The 12,763-nt window shown below is 41.2% G+C and overlaps 1 protein-coding gene across 4 annotated transcripts; it reads left to right on the top strand.

The window, feature by feature from the left end:
• Positions 1-2,395: 2,395 nt before the first annotated feature.
• On the top strand, positions 2,396-9,044 carry C17h7orf25 (similar to human chromosome 7 open reading frame 25). Of its 4 annotated transcripts, none has more exons than NM_001014010.2 (3): positions 2,396-2,418; positions 5,417-5,492; positions 7,157-9,044. In NM_001014010.2, the coding sequence occupies exon 3, from the start codon at positions 7,417-7,419 to the stop codon at positions 8,680-8,682; it is 1,266 nt and encodes a 421-aa protein (NP_001014032.1). In that variant the 5' UTR covers positions 2,396-2,418; positions 5,417-5,492; positions 7,157-7,416; the 3' UTR covers positions 8,683-9,044. The 4 variants fall into 4 exon arrangements, with proteins under 4 accessions (NP_001014032.1, NP_001406412.1, NP_001406414.1 ...); NM_001419483.1 differs by having other exon boundaries at positions 2,396-2,498; NM_001419485.1 differs by lacking the exon at positions 5,417-5,492.
• The last annotated feature ends 3,719 nt before the right edge of the window (positions 9,045-12,763 follow it).

Genomic DNA, 12,763 nt, shown 5'->3' with positions numbered 1-12,763 from the left:
GGAACATTAGATTCAGGATCAGCTATCCTGTGCCTCCCTTAAATGGAAAGCTGCCTACAACTCCACTCCTTTGTTCACAAGACTGAACAAAGTAATTCTTTTCACTGACCTTGAAACTAATCTGTTCCCTTTCTGTCCTAGTTTTTTCAGAAACTCATTCTTTGATGTAGAAACCCATTGTCTCCCTAAACATTCTTAAACTCAAATCATTTTAGGTTCTGGATTTTAGTTTCTTTTTATATTGTGTATTATAATGTTCCCATTGTTTATAGCTTCTGCCAGCATTTGGTTCAATTTGTATCTGGAAGGCTTTTGTCTCAAATTCCTAACCATAAATTTTGCTTTGCAAAGTTACTAGCAGAGAAACATGGATGTTCTTGAAGTTTACATATATTGGGGAAGAGAAAGTAGATGGGCAGAGTGAGGAGGTCTGCTTTATAATGGAGCACTAAGCTCTTTAAGGAAATTTTATATTTTCAGTTGCTTGCCATAGATAGAAATTACTGACTCTTGGTACTTCAGCTCACCCACTTTCCTGTCAGTGTTTGCAAGCTTTTCAATTCCCCAACCCTAACCTTTGCCTCAAGAAGAATAAAAACTGATACTCAATGGGAGGGGTTGGTACTTTCCTCAAATTAGAATTTTAATTTCCTGGCAACCAGTCCAATGAGTGTTTTATTAGTTACAGTTCTTTTCTGTGACAAAATACTTTCCTCTCTGTGGCCTTCGGAATTGTCTTTTGTTTCACAATGATTTTATTTGCCTTTGGTGAGTTTTTACTTCCCAAATTTGTGTGTCATCATCTTATAGGGGCCACGCTAATGTTCTCTGGATCACCCAGGTTTTAACTTGAAATGTGCTGCCAATGTGCTGCCTTAACAGTTATTGGGGTGAACACCCAAGTAGGTCCTTATTAAAATTTTTCTTCGTAATTTTTAGTATATTTTTTTCACTTACTTTTCACTTACTTTTGTTGATTATAGACCTAAAATTTCTTTTAATGGAATATCTGTTCCTTGCTTTTTGCTGTTTTTCAACCCTTCACTATACTTTCTAGTCCATTGGTATTTAGAATATGAGATGCTGCCTTTGAATTGCTGTTTCCTATCTGTGCCTTAAGCCCTTAAATGAAGAAGCTTCTTATTTGAGGGCTAAAGTAACCAGTTATTTGAAGGTTCCAGTTACAAGGTACTTCTTAAGAAAACATGCTGTTCTATGTGCCTTCTTTGTTCTCCAAATCCAAACAGAAGGTTTGGAGGTGTTGAGTTTGTGAATGAGTCTGGTACCTACCTACCTTCTTTAGACTGCGAATGTCAGATTTCTTTGGAGTCTTTTAATTATTTACTGTTTGGAGGGAGAAGATGGAGGGGATGGGAAGTGAAAGGTAGGAGCATGGGAGGAGCAAGCAGGCTAGTGGCAACATTTTAGTCAGAAAAACCTCACACTTCCTAATCGTGCCTATCTTTTGTTGTGCACCTGTTTACCTACATATAAACTCATTTCTGGGTAAGGATGAGGAATGGTCTGGCTGTTCTGGATGGGAGAGAGGATTCTGGTATGTTATTAATGAAGTCTTTTAAGGAATATTTTTTATCCCCCCGCCCCCCCCCCCCCATCTACACACTTGAAGTTCCAAAGCCCTTCTGGAATTTGTGCTTGATAAACCCTGGCAGGAGTTTTAGGCTTTGCTGGAGGCATTTACAGGGTTTGATTGGGTTTAAATAACTTGTCTGTGCTTCAGAGGCAAAATACATCTACCTACCTTTTAGAACTAAATAAATTAGTGTGTAATGTATTTAGAACAACGCTGGCTACAGCGCTATTTTTAATATATTTAAAGCACCGAATGAGATATTGCTCCTGTCTTAAGATTTTAGTATTGTGTCTGATCTGAGTTACTTCAACTCTTAAAGCAGCAGTGCTTGGGACAAGGGGCAGGATACAAGAAACACACAATTGAAGTCTAATATTTAAAATTAGTTTTGCTTTCTCAAACTTTCCACCCCCGCAACCCCCGGGTAACTTTGGATACTGATGTTTAGAATATGAGATGCTGAATACCCACAGCCCCTGAAGCTATGCAGTTCTCTGCCCACCTCGGTAGGACAGCACATTTAAAGGTTCCTTCTATGTAAAGGCCAGGATGATGCAACTAAAAGTGCTTCCGAATGGCGTTTGGAACCTGATGGCTCTCAAATTTTATTTTGTTAAAAATACCCAAACCTGAGACCCAAATAAATTTTATCATTTAGTACTCGGATTGAGACTCAGTCCTTGTTCCACCCCTGCTGGCAGAAGCCGGTTGCCCTCAACAAACATGGCCGCCGCAGTGCCTCCTGGGACTCAAGCTCACCCGGCCGGAACCACGTAATGCCGGAGGCGGGACTCAGCAGGCAGAGTACGGCTCAGCAGAACAAGGTGAGGGCTGGCTCGAGAGCTGTCCCTGCACACTGCCTCTGTGTCCCCTCGCCTTGTGCGCAAGGGGTCTGGCGCTGCTGGTGAGGATCCGGGGACTGAGGGAGTGAGTGGGGAATAGAGGGAGGTGGAAAGGGAGGGCGTAGGCCAGGTGTCCAGACAGGAAGGGTCAGTCTTGCCTACTCTGGCCTCTATGCACTAGGCCAGCTGGAGCCTGTTTGATCCGGACCTGTTGGATCGATCAGGCCCAGCTGTGCAGTTGGACACACTGGGATGGGACCCATACTCACGCAGAAGCACTTCACCCATGGCTTGCACCTTGTCATAGTCCAACAGCCAGGCTAACCATCTGGTGTGTTCTGAATCCTTCCACCTTTTCCTTCAGAATGGGAACAGGAGGCCAGTTGGTTGTCCCTTTTGTTACTTTAAAACATTGCCAAATTGGCATCGCATGTAGAAATCAGACAGTCTTGATTGCTTGGTATCTAAAGTCTGTGGAAATCAAGAGGCAACTCCTTAAAAGACTGTCTATCTGGGGTGGTAATGCACACCTATAATCCCAGTATTTGGGAGGCAGCGGAAGGTGATTTCTGTGAGCTCAAGACTAGCCTGTTCTACATGTTCCAGGACAGCAGGGGTTATGTGTGGAAACACTGTCTCAAAACCAAACAAACAACAGCCCCCCCCCCCAAAAAACAAAACAAGAAAACAAAGATCATCAATTGAAGGAGTAAGAGGTGAAATCCTAGTATGATTAATTTAGGAGAGACCCTTGTTTGGACAGTTGGTGGATTTTTAATGTTAAGCAGTTGTTTTTACATTAAAAAATAGTTCTTTGAGAATTTCATATCATGTGTTTGGTTCATACTCACTCTGGATGCCCCAATTAGTCCTATACCTACTGTACCCCTCCTTCAAGACGGCTTTGTATTTGGGTAAATAGTCTCGAATGTGTGGTTTTCCCCTGAAGAGTGGGTGACATAATAGAGGCTACACTACTAGAGAAAGCTGTCTTTCCTTCTCCCAGCAGCTCAAATTGTCAATAGTTACCTGGGGGATTCTGGGCCCAGCTCCTCTTTCCATCCTGGCTCAGGCTTGCCTAGGTGGTGCGTGTTGCATCCAGAAGAGGTTTCACTGTAGTTATCTACCACCTCTGGGTCTTATCTTCTTTTCACATTGATCCCTGAGCCTTGTGAGAGTAACATGTATGTCACATATGTCCCTTTTAGGACTAAGAGTTATATGTAGTCTTTTAGTCTCTGCACCTTGGCCAGTTGTGGGTATTGATAATTGTGTTAATAACCATCTACTGTAATTGAAACCTCTCAGATGAGGGTTGAGAAATACATTGATCTATGGGTATGATAATAAGTCAGTTTTCCACTCTTTGTCTAGCACCATAAAGTTATAAGTTTTCCCCTAGTGCCTATGACTTGCCTAGCATAGGTTCTGAGCCTAATACTGATGCCTAGTATGGGTTTCATGCTGTGGGGTGGCACTAAATCTAACCATAAAGTAGCTGGTTACTCCCATAATATTTCTGCTGTGTTGTACTGATGGCTATGTCTTGCCAGGCCAGTCATAGTTGTAACTCCGAGGATTCATAACTGGGTATTATTGAAAGTTGCTTTTCTCCTGTTAGCCTGCACAATATTTTTCAGAACGATGAAAATTAGCCAGTAGGGATGAATCTTCTAGGTCTGTGCGAGCTCAATTTCTCCATGTCCTATTACTCAAATTGCTGGTGTTTTTAGCAATAGGGTCTTAACCATCAAGTCCTGGCAGTACCCCATTATGTTTGGATATTTACAGAGCCTCACTGGCCAGCAACTCCAAAAGATAATCCATTTCTGACACTGGGATTTTTATTTTTTCAGCCTCATGTCTAATAGGGACATTGTTTTGCTCTATTGTAAGGTAGTTCCACCTTAATTCTTGTGGTGTTTATGTGTGTTGAGAGGCCGTTAGTGTTAGTTCCCTTCCCACACTTCCTCCTTTACCATACACTTTACTCTCACCGAAGTGTAACCATTCCTGTTCCATTTAACCCTTTTTACCAGTGTGTTCTCTTTCCTCCCTTAAAGCCCTTCTCTGTGGCCCCTTAGTAATGTTCTGCTCTCTATGGATGTTTTCAGTTCTTTATACATTCTAGACATTAACCCTGTCAGGTGTGTAGATGGTAAATGTTTTTCCCCTTTTGTGGACTGACTCTTTACTCTGGCAGGTTTTTTTTTGTTTTTGTTTTTGTTTTTGCTGTGTAGAAATTTTTTTAGTTTCAGGTTTCACTTGTTAATTGTTCTTAACGTCTGCACTATAAAGGTCTTGTTCAGAAAGTCCTTTCCTACGCCAATGACTTCCAGTATGTTTTATACCTTTTTTTTAACCTCTATCAGAGTTAGGATATCAGGTCTTAGATTGAGGTCCTTGATCTACTTGGAGTTGAGCTATGTGTAAGGTGAGAAGTGAGGATGTGGTTTCATTCTCCTATATTAGCCGTTCAGTTTGACCAGCACCATTTGCTGCTTTATTTTCTCCAGTGTGTACTCTTGACTTCTTTGTCAAAATTCAAATGGCTTATTTTCCATTGATCAATGAGGTTTCTGGTTGTTGTTTGTTTATTTTATTTTAGATACTACTATGCTGTTATCATTACTGTAGGTCTGTAGTATAATTATTGAAATCTGAGATGGTACCTCCAGCCATTCTTTGTTGTTCAGGATTGTTTTGCTATCCTGGGCTTTTTGCAGTTCCATATGAAATTTAAGATTGTTTTATTAAGTTCTGTAAGAATTGTTTTGGCAAACTGATGGGGAGTATGTTGAATATAAGTAGTTTGCTCTTTGATAGGATAGTCACTTTCACAATATTAATCCCACCAACCCTTGATGGTCTTTCTAACTTATGGTATCTTCAATATCTTTTTTCATTGTTGAACCTTTTTTTATTTAAATTAAAACTTTTTTCATACAATATGTTTTAATCATAGTCTTTCCCTTTGCAGATATGCCGTCCTTCCACTCCCATCAAACTTCATGGTCTCTCAAAACAACAAAAACAAAGCACGCAGAAAACACAGGGTGCGTTTTGTGTTGGTCAACTCTTCCTAAGCATAAGGTCACTGCACTGAGGAAAACAGATATTCCCTCTCCCAGCAGAAATGAATTGCAAATAGCTTCTTGCTAAGGGTTGGAACTTTGTGCCCTCTTCCCCTTCTCCATGCCACATTTATTGTTGTTTTGGTTTGTTTGTTTTTTGTTGGTTTGATTTTATGTAGGTCTTGTGCATGTTATCACAGTCTCTGTGCTGATAGAGAATAGTATTAGAGATGCAGTCAAATTTCAAGTGTCTGTGGGAGGTACTCAGTACTTTTTCTCAGACACTAAGTGCTGGTGGAATTGATGTGAGTCTTGGATCCCTGCCCTGAGAGGGGTCCAGAAGACAGGGATTCATGATCCCTAGGTGAGTCTCAGGAATAGGTAGAGTGGTTGGTTTGGGTCTAATGCCGGTCCCTAGACAGAGGTGATCATTTGTGGGGATGGGTATAGTTGGAGGCATTAGTCTGGTGTCTGCCTAGAGGAGAGACGAGAAGTGCACACTGGAGATGTCTAGAGCTGGCTAGGATGGGTATAGTTGAGCTAGTAGAGGAAATCTAGGATATCCAGGGAGGAATGGAGACAAGGGCTTTCTCAGGGAATGCATGGGGTTAGTGGTAGGAGTTGCTAGCTCCCTACGTGAAAGAGGTATATGGGACAAGGTGCTGGAAGGCAGGCAGGACACTTGCTCCTTAGGCAAGTTGCAGGGATGGTGGAGTTGTTAGTGTGGGTCCTTGGGGAGTGGGTTTACTTGTAGTTGGACGTACCATCTTGGAGGTTGATGTCATTATACAAGAAGGCAGGTACAGGATAGAACGAGGCGTGTCTTTGGACGAGAAGGAAGGATGGGCGGGAGAAAAGTTTTAGGAAGGAGAGAAGGGCTAGAGCAAGAGGAGGAGCTGGGATAACTTGGCTGCAGATGTTAAGATTCTTCTCTGGGCATAGATATAGGTTGTTATGACTGGTTTTAAGGGATGGGTGTGTACAGGATTTTGTGCTATTTAGATGGGCAAATTATATCTTATCTATTGGATCAGAGGTTATTGTGTGGTATGTTCTTTCATGTGGCATTGAGTCCACAGTAAGAGAACCTCGAGATAGGTGGTCTCTGTATGAAATTGGCATGGCAGCAACCTGCCTTGGGAACTAGATGGGTAGAGAGATTTCTGCCAGGCTCAGAAAGTAGCCGTCAGCAGTGTGAGATGGGATGGAGCTTAGCTGGTGAGACGCTTTGCTGTCTGAGATGAAAATATCCTGCAGATGCCATTTGGCCCTACCTATGGTGCCGGCTAGCTCAGGATAAAAGAAACCCTTTTTTATTTTTATGGCAACACCATCTGATATCTGCCTGCAAAAATGACCAGATGTAGGCAATATCATTTGTGGAGTTGGCTGGAGTGGTGGAATTGAATTGAGGAAGGGGGCAGTCTAGGCTCCTGGGGACAAGGACTTTTGGCAGGGATGGATGTTGGGGTTACTCAGTTGAAGGAGTGTATGGGCAGCTATTTTAAACCTTTAACCTTGATATTTGGAATCTTAAAATTTTTCAGAAGTAAATTAAATAGTAAAATAAGACTAATTATTGATAAAGATACAAAGCACATTGCCAAACTCCTTTTTTATTTCATTTTGTTTTTTTCCTGACACAGGACATGCTGTGGATTCTGTAGTCTGAAGAGGTAAAGGTGTAAACAAGCGTCAGAATCCAGCACACTTCAGGAAGAGCTCAACTGTACAGCATTGTTTAGCTGTCAGAAGGAAGGAAGGCTCTCCCACAATCCCATACACTGACGCCCAGGTTCATAGTCTTCATAAACATTGTCGCTAGTGTGGACTTTCGAGTCATCATCCTAACAGTAACAGACATTGACATTTGCCTTGTTTTTATGAAAGGAATAATGCTGTCAGCATGTCTGCATACTCCATGCTCTCTGAAAGAATTGCCATGGCCAAGGAACTGATCAAAAGAGCAGAATCACTTTCTCGGTCAAAAAAAGGTGGCATAGAAGGTGGTGCGAAGCTGTGCAGCAAACTGAAGTCAGAACTGAAATTCTTACAGAAAATAGAGTCTGGGAAGGTAGCTATTAAGGAGTCCCATTTACAAAGCACGAATCTAACACACTTGAAAGCCATTGTGGAATCGGCAGAGAACCTGGAAGAAGTTGTTAGTGTTCTTCGTGTCTTTGGTTACACAGATTCCTTGGGAGAAAAACAGACTCTTGTGGTGGATGTCGTAGCAAATGGAGGTCATACTTGGGTCAAAGCCATTGGTCGAAAGGCTGAAGCACTGCATAACATCTGGCTAGGCAGGGGCCAGTATGGCGACAAAAGCATCATTGAGCAGGCTGAAGATTTCCTCCAGGCCAGTCGACAGCAACCAGTGCAGTATAGCAACCCTCACATTGTTTTTGCATTTTACAACAGTGTCTCCAGCCCCATGGCAGACAAGCTGAAAGATATGGGCATATCAGTAAGAGGAGACATCGTCGCGGTCAACTCTCTGTTAAATCACCCCGAAGAGTATCTGCTGAGCGAGAGTGAGTCAGATGACGAGGGCCAAGAACTTCTGCAGGTGACAAGAGTGGACCTAGACAATGTACTGGCCCGTGTTGCCTTTCCAACAGAGATCAAGGTTGATGTGTGCAGAAGAGTAAATCTGGACATTACTACTTTAATCACATATGTGTCTGCCATGAGTTATGGAGGCTGCCACTTTATCTTCAAAGAAAAAGTACTCACGGAGCAAGCAGAGCAAGAGAGGAAAGAGCGGGTTCTACCTCAGCTGGAAGCGTTTATGAAGGACAAGGAGTTGTTTGCCTGTGAATCTGCCGTCAAGGATTTCCAATCTATTCTAGATACCTTAGGGGGACCAGGAGAGAGAGAGAGAGCTGCTGTACTAATTAAACGAATCAATGTGGTACCAGACCAACCTTCTGAGCGTGCCTTGAAACTAGTGGCGAGTTCAAAAATTAATAGCCGTTCCTTAACAATTTTCGGGACAGGAGATACCCTGAAAGCCATCACAATGACTGCGAATAGTGGTTTTGTCAGAGCTGCCAACAATCAGGGTGTTAAATTCAGTGTGTTCATTCATCAGCCTAGAGCACTTACTGAGAGTAAAGAGGCATTAGCCGTTCCCTTACCAAAAGCCCGAACCAATGATAGTGCACACTAATGCTATCCTTTAAGTGTTGTCATGGAAATATGTTATTTATACCAAAGGCTGGCCTTCCCATCTATATTGGGAGAAAAAAGTTTATAGTAAACATAATATTTAGAACTAAATAGAAGTTTTTTGTGTTTCATCTATTTAAGGTCTATAAATTAGAAAAATCCAAGAGACTGTCTTATTTATCTGTGTATTACATCACAGACTACATTGTAGCAGGTAAGAACAGAAATACATCTGCATAAGGCTTTTACTTATCTTGTGATGCATTTGTTTGCCTCAGTAGGGCTTCAGCCTCCACCACAGGTAATCACATTTCATGGAATATGGCTACATGATTCTCAAATTCATTAAATATCTGGAGAAAACTCTGCGGCCTGTTTTTCATTGTGCTGTATTTGTCACTCGATTAAAGGTGAGAGATAATAGTTATTCCAGACCCTGAAGTCACTACTTGTTATGAGTAGAAAGAAAATCCTAAACAAATTAAAACTAACACTGATGCTATTAAAAATTTTAGAAATTAAACTAAAACTAAAATTCCTACAGAAAATAGAGAATATTTTTAAATTTCAAAATTTTAAAACAATTGCTTTGTGTCAGATACAGTCTGGTGGGTATGTTTATAGAGTTTAGAATTCATATGGAATGAAAGTGAACTTTGATCTGTTGAGTCCCATTTATTTATTGATATACCACTTATTTTAGCTGGGATTACAATTGCAGCAATTTGGAGAGGAAACGAGGATCTGTTTGTCTTACATATCCTGAGTCACAGTTGATTGAAGGAACCCAAGGCAGGAACTAAAGCTGTGTGGAACCTGGAGGCAGGAGTTGATGCAGAAGCCATGGAAGGAGGTGCAGGTTACTGGTTCATTCCTTCTGGCTTGCTCAGCCTGGTTTTCTATAGAATCCAGAACCACCAGCCCAGCGATGGCACAACTCACAATGGACTGGGTCCTTCTACTGCCAACTACTAATGAAGTGTTCCACAGGCTTTCCTAAAGCCTAGTCCTATGGAAGCATTTTCTCCATCTAGGTTCCCTCCTGAGAACTTTAGGTCATGTCAAGTTGACATAGAACTAGACAGCACACCATTGTGAAAAGGAAACTGTTCCTAAGCTCAGCCTAGAACTCTGAAGGTATACATTAATTTGAACAAGTTGAAAATGTACTTTTTAAAACTCGGATTTTACTTTTAAGTCCAAACAATCCATTATTACAAGTATTTGAATTTTTAAAAACTACCATTCTTATTCTGATGGCCTCTAGCATGTGAAAATTAATTGCATCGCTCATGAAATGATAATGGGGATAGTGAATGAGTGCTGCATGCAATTAAAGGTAAGTTCTATGAGTACAGTTTACACCATACTTTATCACTTACAAGAAAACAAATTCACAGTGTGAGTATATACTTTCCTAAAAACTGGGAATTAGAAAGTAAGAGATCACTAAGCATATTTCCCCCAGGAAGAGTTGAATTACATTTCATGTTTAGAGTGTGGAGGTATTGTCTAGTTGTAGAAATGAAATTTACAAATTTGAGAACCTATTTAAGACAGTGGTTCCCAACCTTTGGGTTGTGACTTCTTTGAGAACCACCCTTTCACAGGGTGCTACTTATGAAGCAGCAATGAAAATAATTTTATGGTTGGTCACCACAAAATGAACTGTATTAAGGGATTGTAGCATTAGTAGGGTTGAGAATTATTGAATAAGGGTGTTAAAATATTTAGTGCTATTTAGTACCAAACATGATTGGATTATTTTGCTATGACAGCAGGTAATTATGAGGAGCACTTAGTCTGAATGGAGGTAAAAATGGAAATATAATGTATTAAATTATATTGAAAATACTATGAGTACATAGGAAGTAATTCTTGATCTGGGGTCAGGTTAAAAGATATTGATGCTTGATGCTTTCATAGGTGAAGCCTTATGTGGGCTGGTAGGCTGTGAAAGGTACCCTGATTCCTAGTCTAAATAGGTCAAATACCCAGGAGACCCTAAAAGGAATGGCAGGTGCATTCTAGTCTCCCAGGAAATCAAAGCCTCACTAGCTGCAGCCCCCACCCCCACCCCCCAGACCCCTGTAGAGAGGTTTGGGACAGACCAATCAGAGCAATTCCCCAAGCCCCTCCTCCACAGGTGAGGACGTGACCACAGGTTACATAGGCTCAAGACAGATCAGTCATAGAAACAGGACCATGCCCCCAAATATGTAGATGAGGTCTTCTCAAGCTCTCAGGCCAATCCAATAGGAAGGACCTGCTGTCAGACACTGACCCATCCAAAAAACTATTTAAGAGTCGTGTTCAGGATTAAATGTGTGGAAGAATCACTCTGTCACCTGAGAGCTTCGGTTATAAGAGCTGTAACACCACCACTTAGGGAAGAGATCTGCTCTCCCAAAATCGCTGCCAATAGCCCTCCTGCACCCTTCACTGGCTGGTCTGTCACATGCTGGCTAAGCCCCACCTGAAACAAAGGCAGAACAACACCTGCCCCAGTTCTCCCTTCTCCTGAATCCCTGATCCTAGCTGGACCAGAGATCTCCATGGAAAACCTCCGGCACAGAGGCCCACAACCTTATAAAGTTTGTCTGACAAAGAATGTGGTCAGAGAATGCGAATATGAGGGCCTGGTAGCAAACCAGGCCAGAGAAATGCTAGTTTTTTCAAGGTAGTCAAGATTGGCTTAAGGTCACAGAAGATCTCTAAGAAAACAATAAAAAGCTGTGGTTTGAAGAGATATATTTTAAGGAAGATACGGCAATAACTGTAGCCAGAGTAAGATTGTTCGGACATATAGATGCGTGCTGTGTTAATAGCATCACTGACATGGCATTAATATCATTTAGTATTTGTTGAGGGTCTGCCATCTGCTGCCTGGCACAGAGGAGGGCTAAGATATAAAAAAAGACTTGTTTTAAAAAAGGGAGCTTTCTGTTGCTGTCTTCTGAGAATCAGTTCCTAGGAAGTTGGAATCCTTCCAACTAGAAAGTTAACAGCCATGGCATTCTGAAGCAACTGCTGTCTGAAGTGGCCATTTCTGTGGCCCTACCAAACACCACTCTCTCCAGAGATCAATATAATAAGTGCAAGGAATAAATGTGGTCCTTTAGTGAGGCACCTGGAATGTAACAAATTGCTCTCTCTGGAACTGCTTGCTGCAGCTTACCCCATACACCAACGGCTTACCTAAGTTGACTGAGGAGATCAATTCAAAGGTAAAAACATGATGGAGATCATAGCAGGAATGTACAGTTAAGTAGCCCGTTAAAAACTGTCAGATCATGTTAGAAAGTAAAGCAAATGTCTAAAACACTGGGAAGGAAAAGATAAACAGTAATAACCCACAGTTGTGCTAGGAAAAGAGGTAGTCTTGCCAAGGTCTGGAATAAGCACTCTGATACTAGTGAACATGAAAAGAAATGGCAGTGGTCAATTGAAGCCGCAATAGCTCCTGAAAGGCTTGTATTCTCATGTTATACTCTAAATCAGTGGTTCTCAACCTTCCTAATGCTGTCACCCTTTAATATGGTTTCTTGTGTTGTGGTGACTCCCAACCATAAAATTGACTTCATTGCTACTTCATAACTGCAATTTATGTGATTTAACAGTTATGAATTGTAATATAAGTATCTGATATGTATGATATCAGATATAACCTCTGTGAAAGGGTTTTGTTCAACTCTCAAAGGAGTCATGATCCACAGGTTGAGAATTTCTGCTCTAAATCCACAAATCACAGTGGCAGCAGCAGATTGTTTCAGCTGTTTTTCCAGATCATTCTGTTGTATATAACAAGTAAATCATGCTTGGCAAATAGGCAGTGTTTTAAGGAAATCACTAAATAAATCAATAAATCACTATCTAATAATTGGTCTTTTCTACCTTGGTCTTCAGTAGGCAAAAGTAAAAGTATGTTTAAGAAATACATTATCTAAAAAGATTAAAAATGCTTTTGGAGAAGTAAAGCAACTTAATTACTTAAATATTAAGAAATGTACCTATAGACTGAGGAGATGGTTGGAAGGTCAGCAGGTAAAATGCTAGCTGTGCATGCCTGATAGAGTTTGATC

The sequence above is a fragment of the Rattus norvegicus genome, chromosome 17 (genome assembly GCF_036323735.1).
Source record: "Rattus norvegicus strain BN/NHsdMcwi chromosome 17, GRCr8, whole genome shotgun sequence".
NCBI lineage: Eukaryota > Metazoa > Chordata > Mammalia > Rodentia > Muridae > Rattus > Rattus norvegicus.
This window is presented reverse-complemented; position numbering and strand designations above follow the sequence as displayed.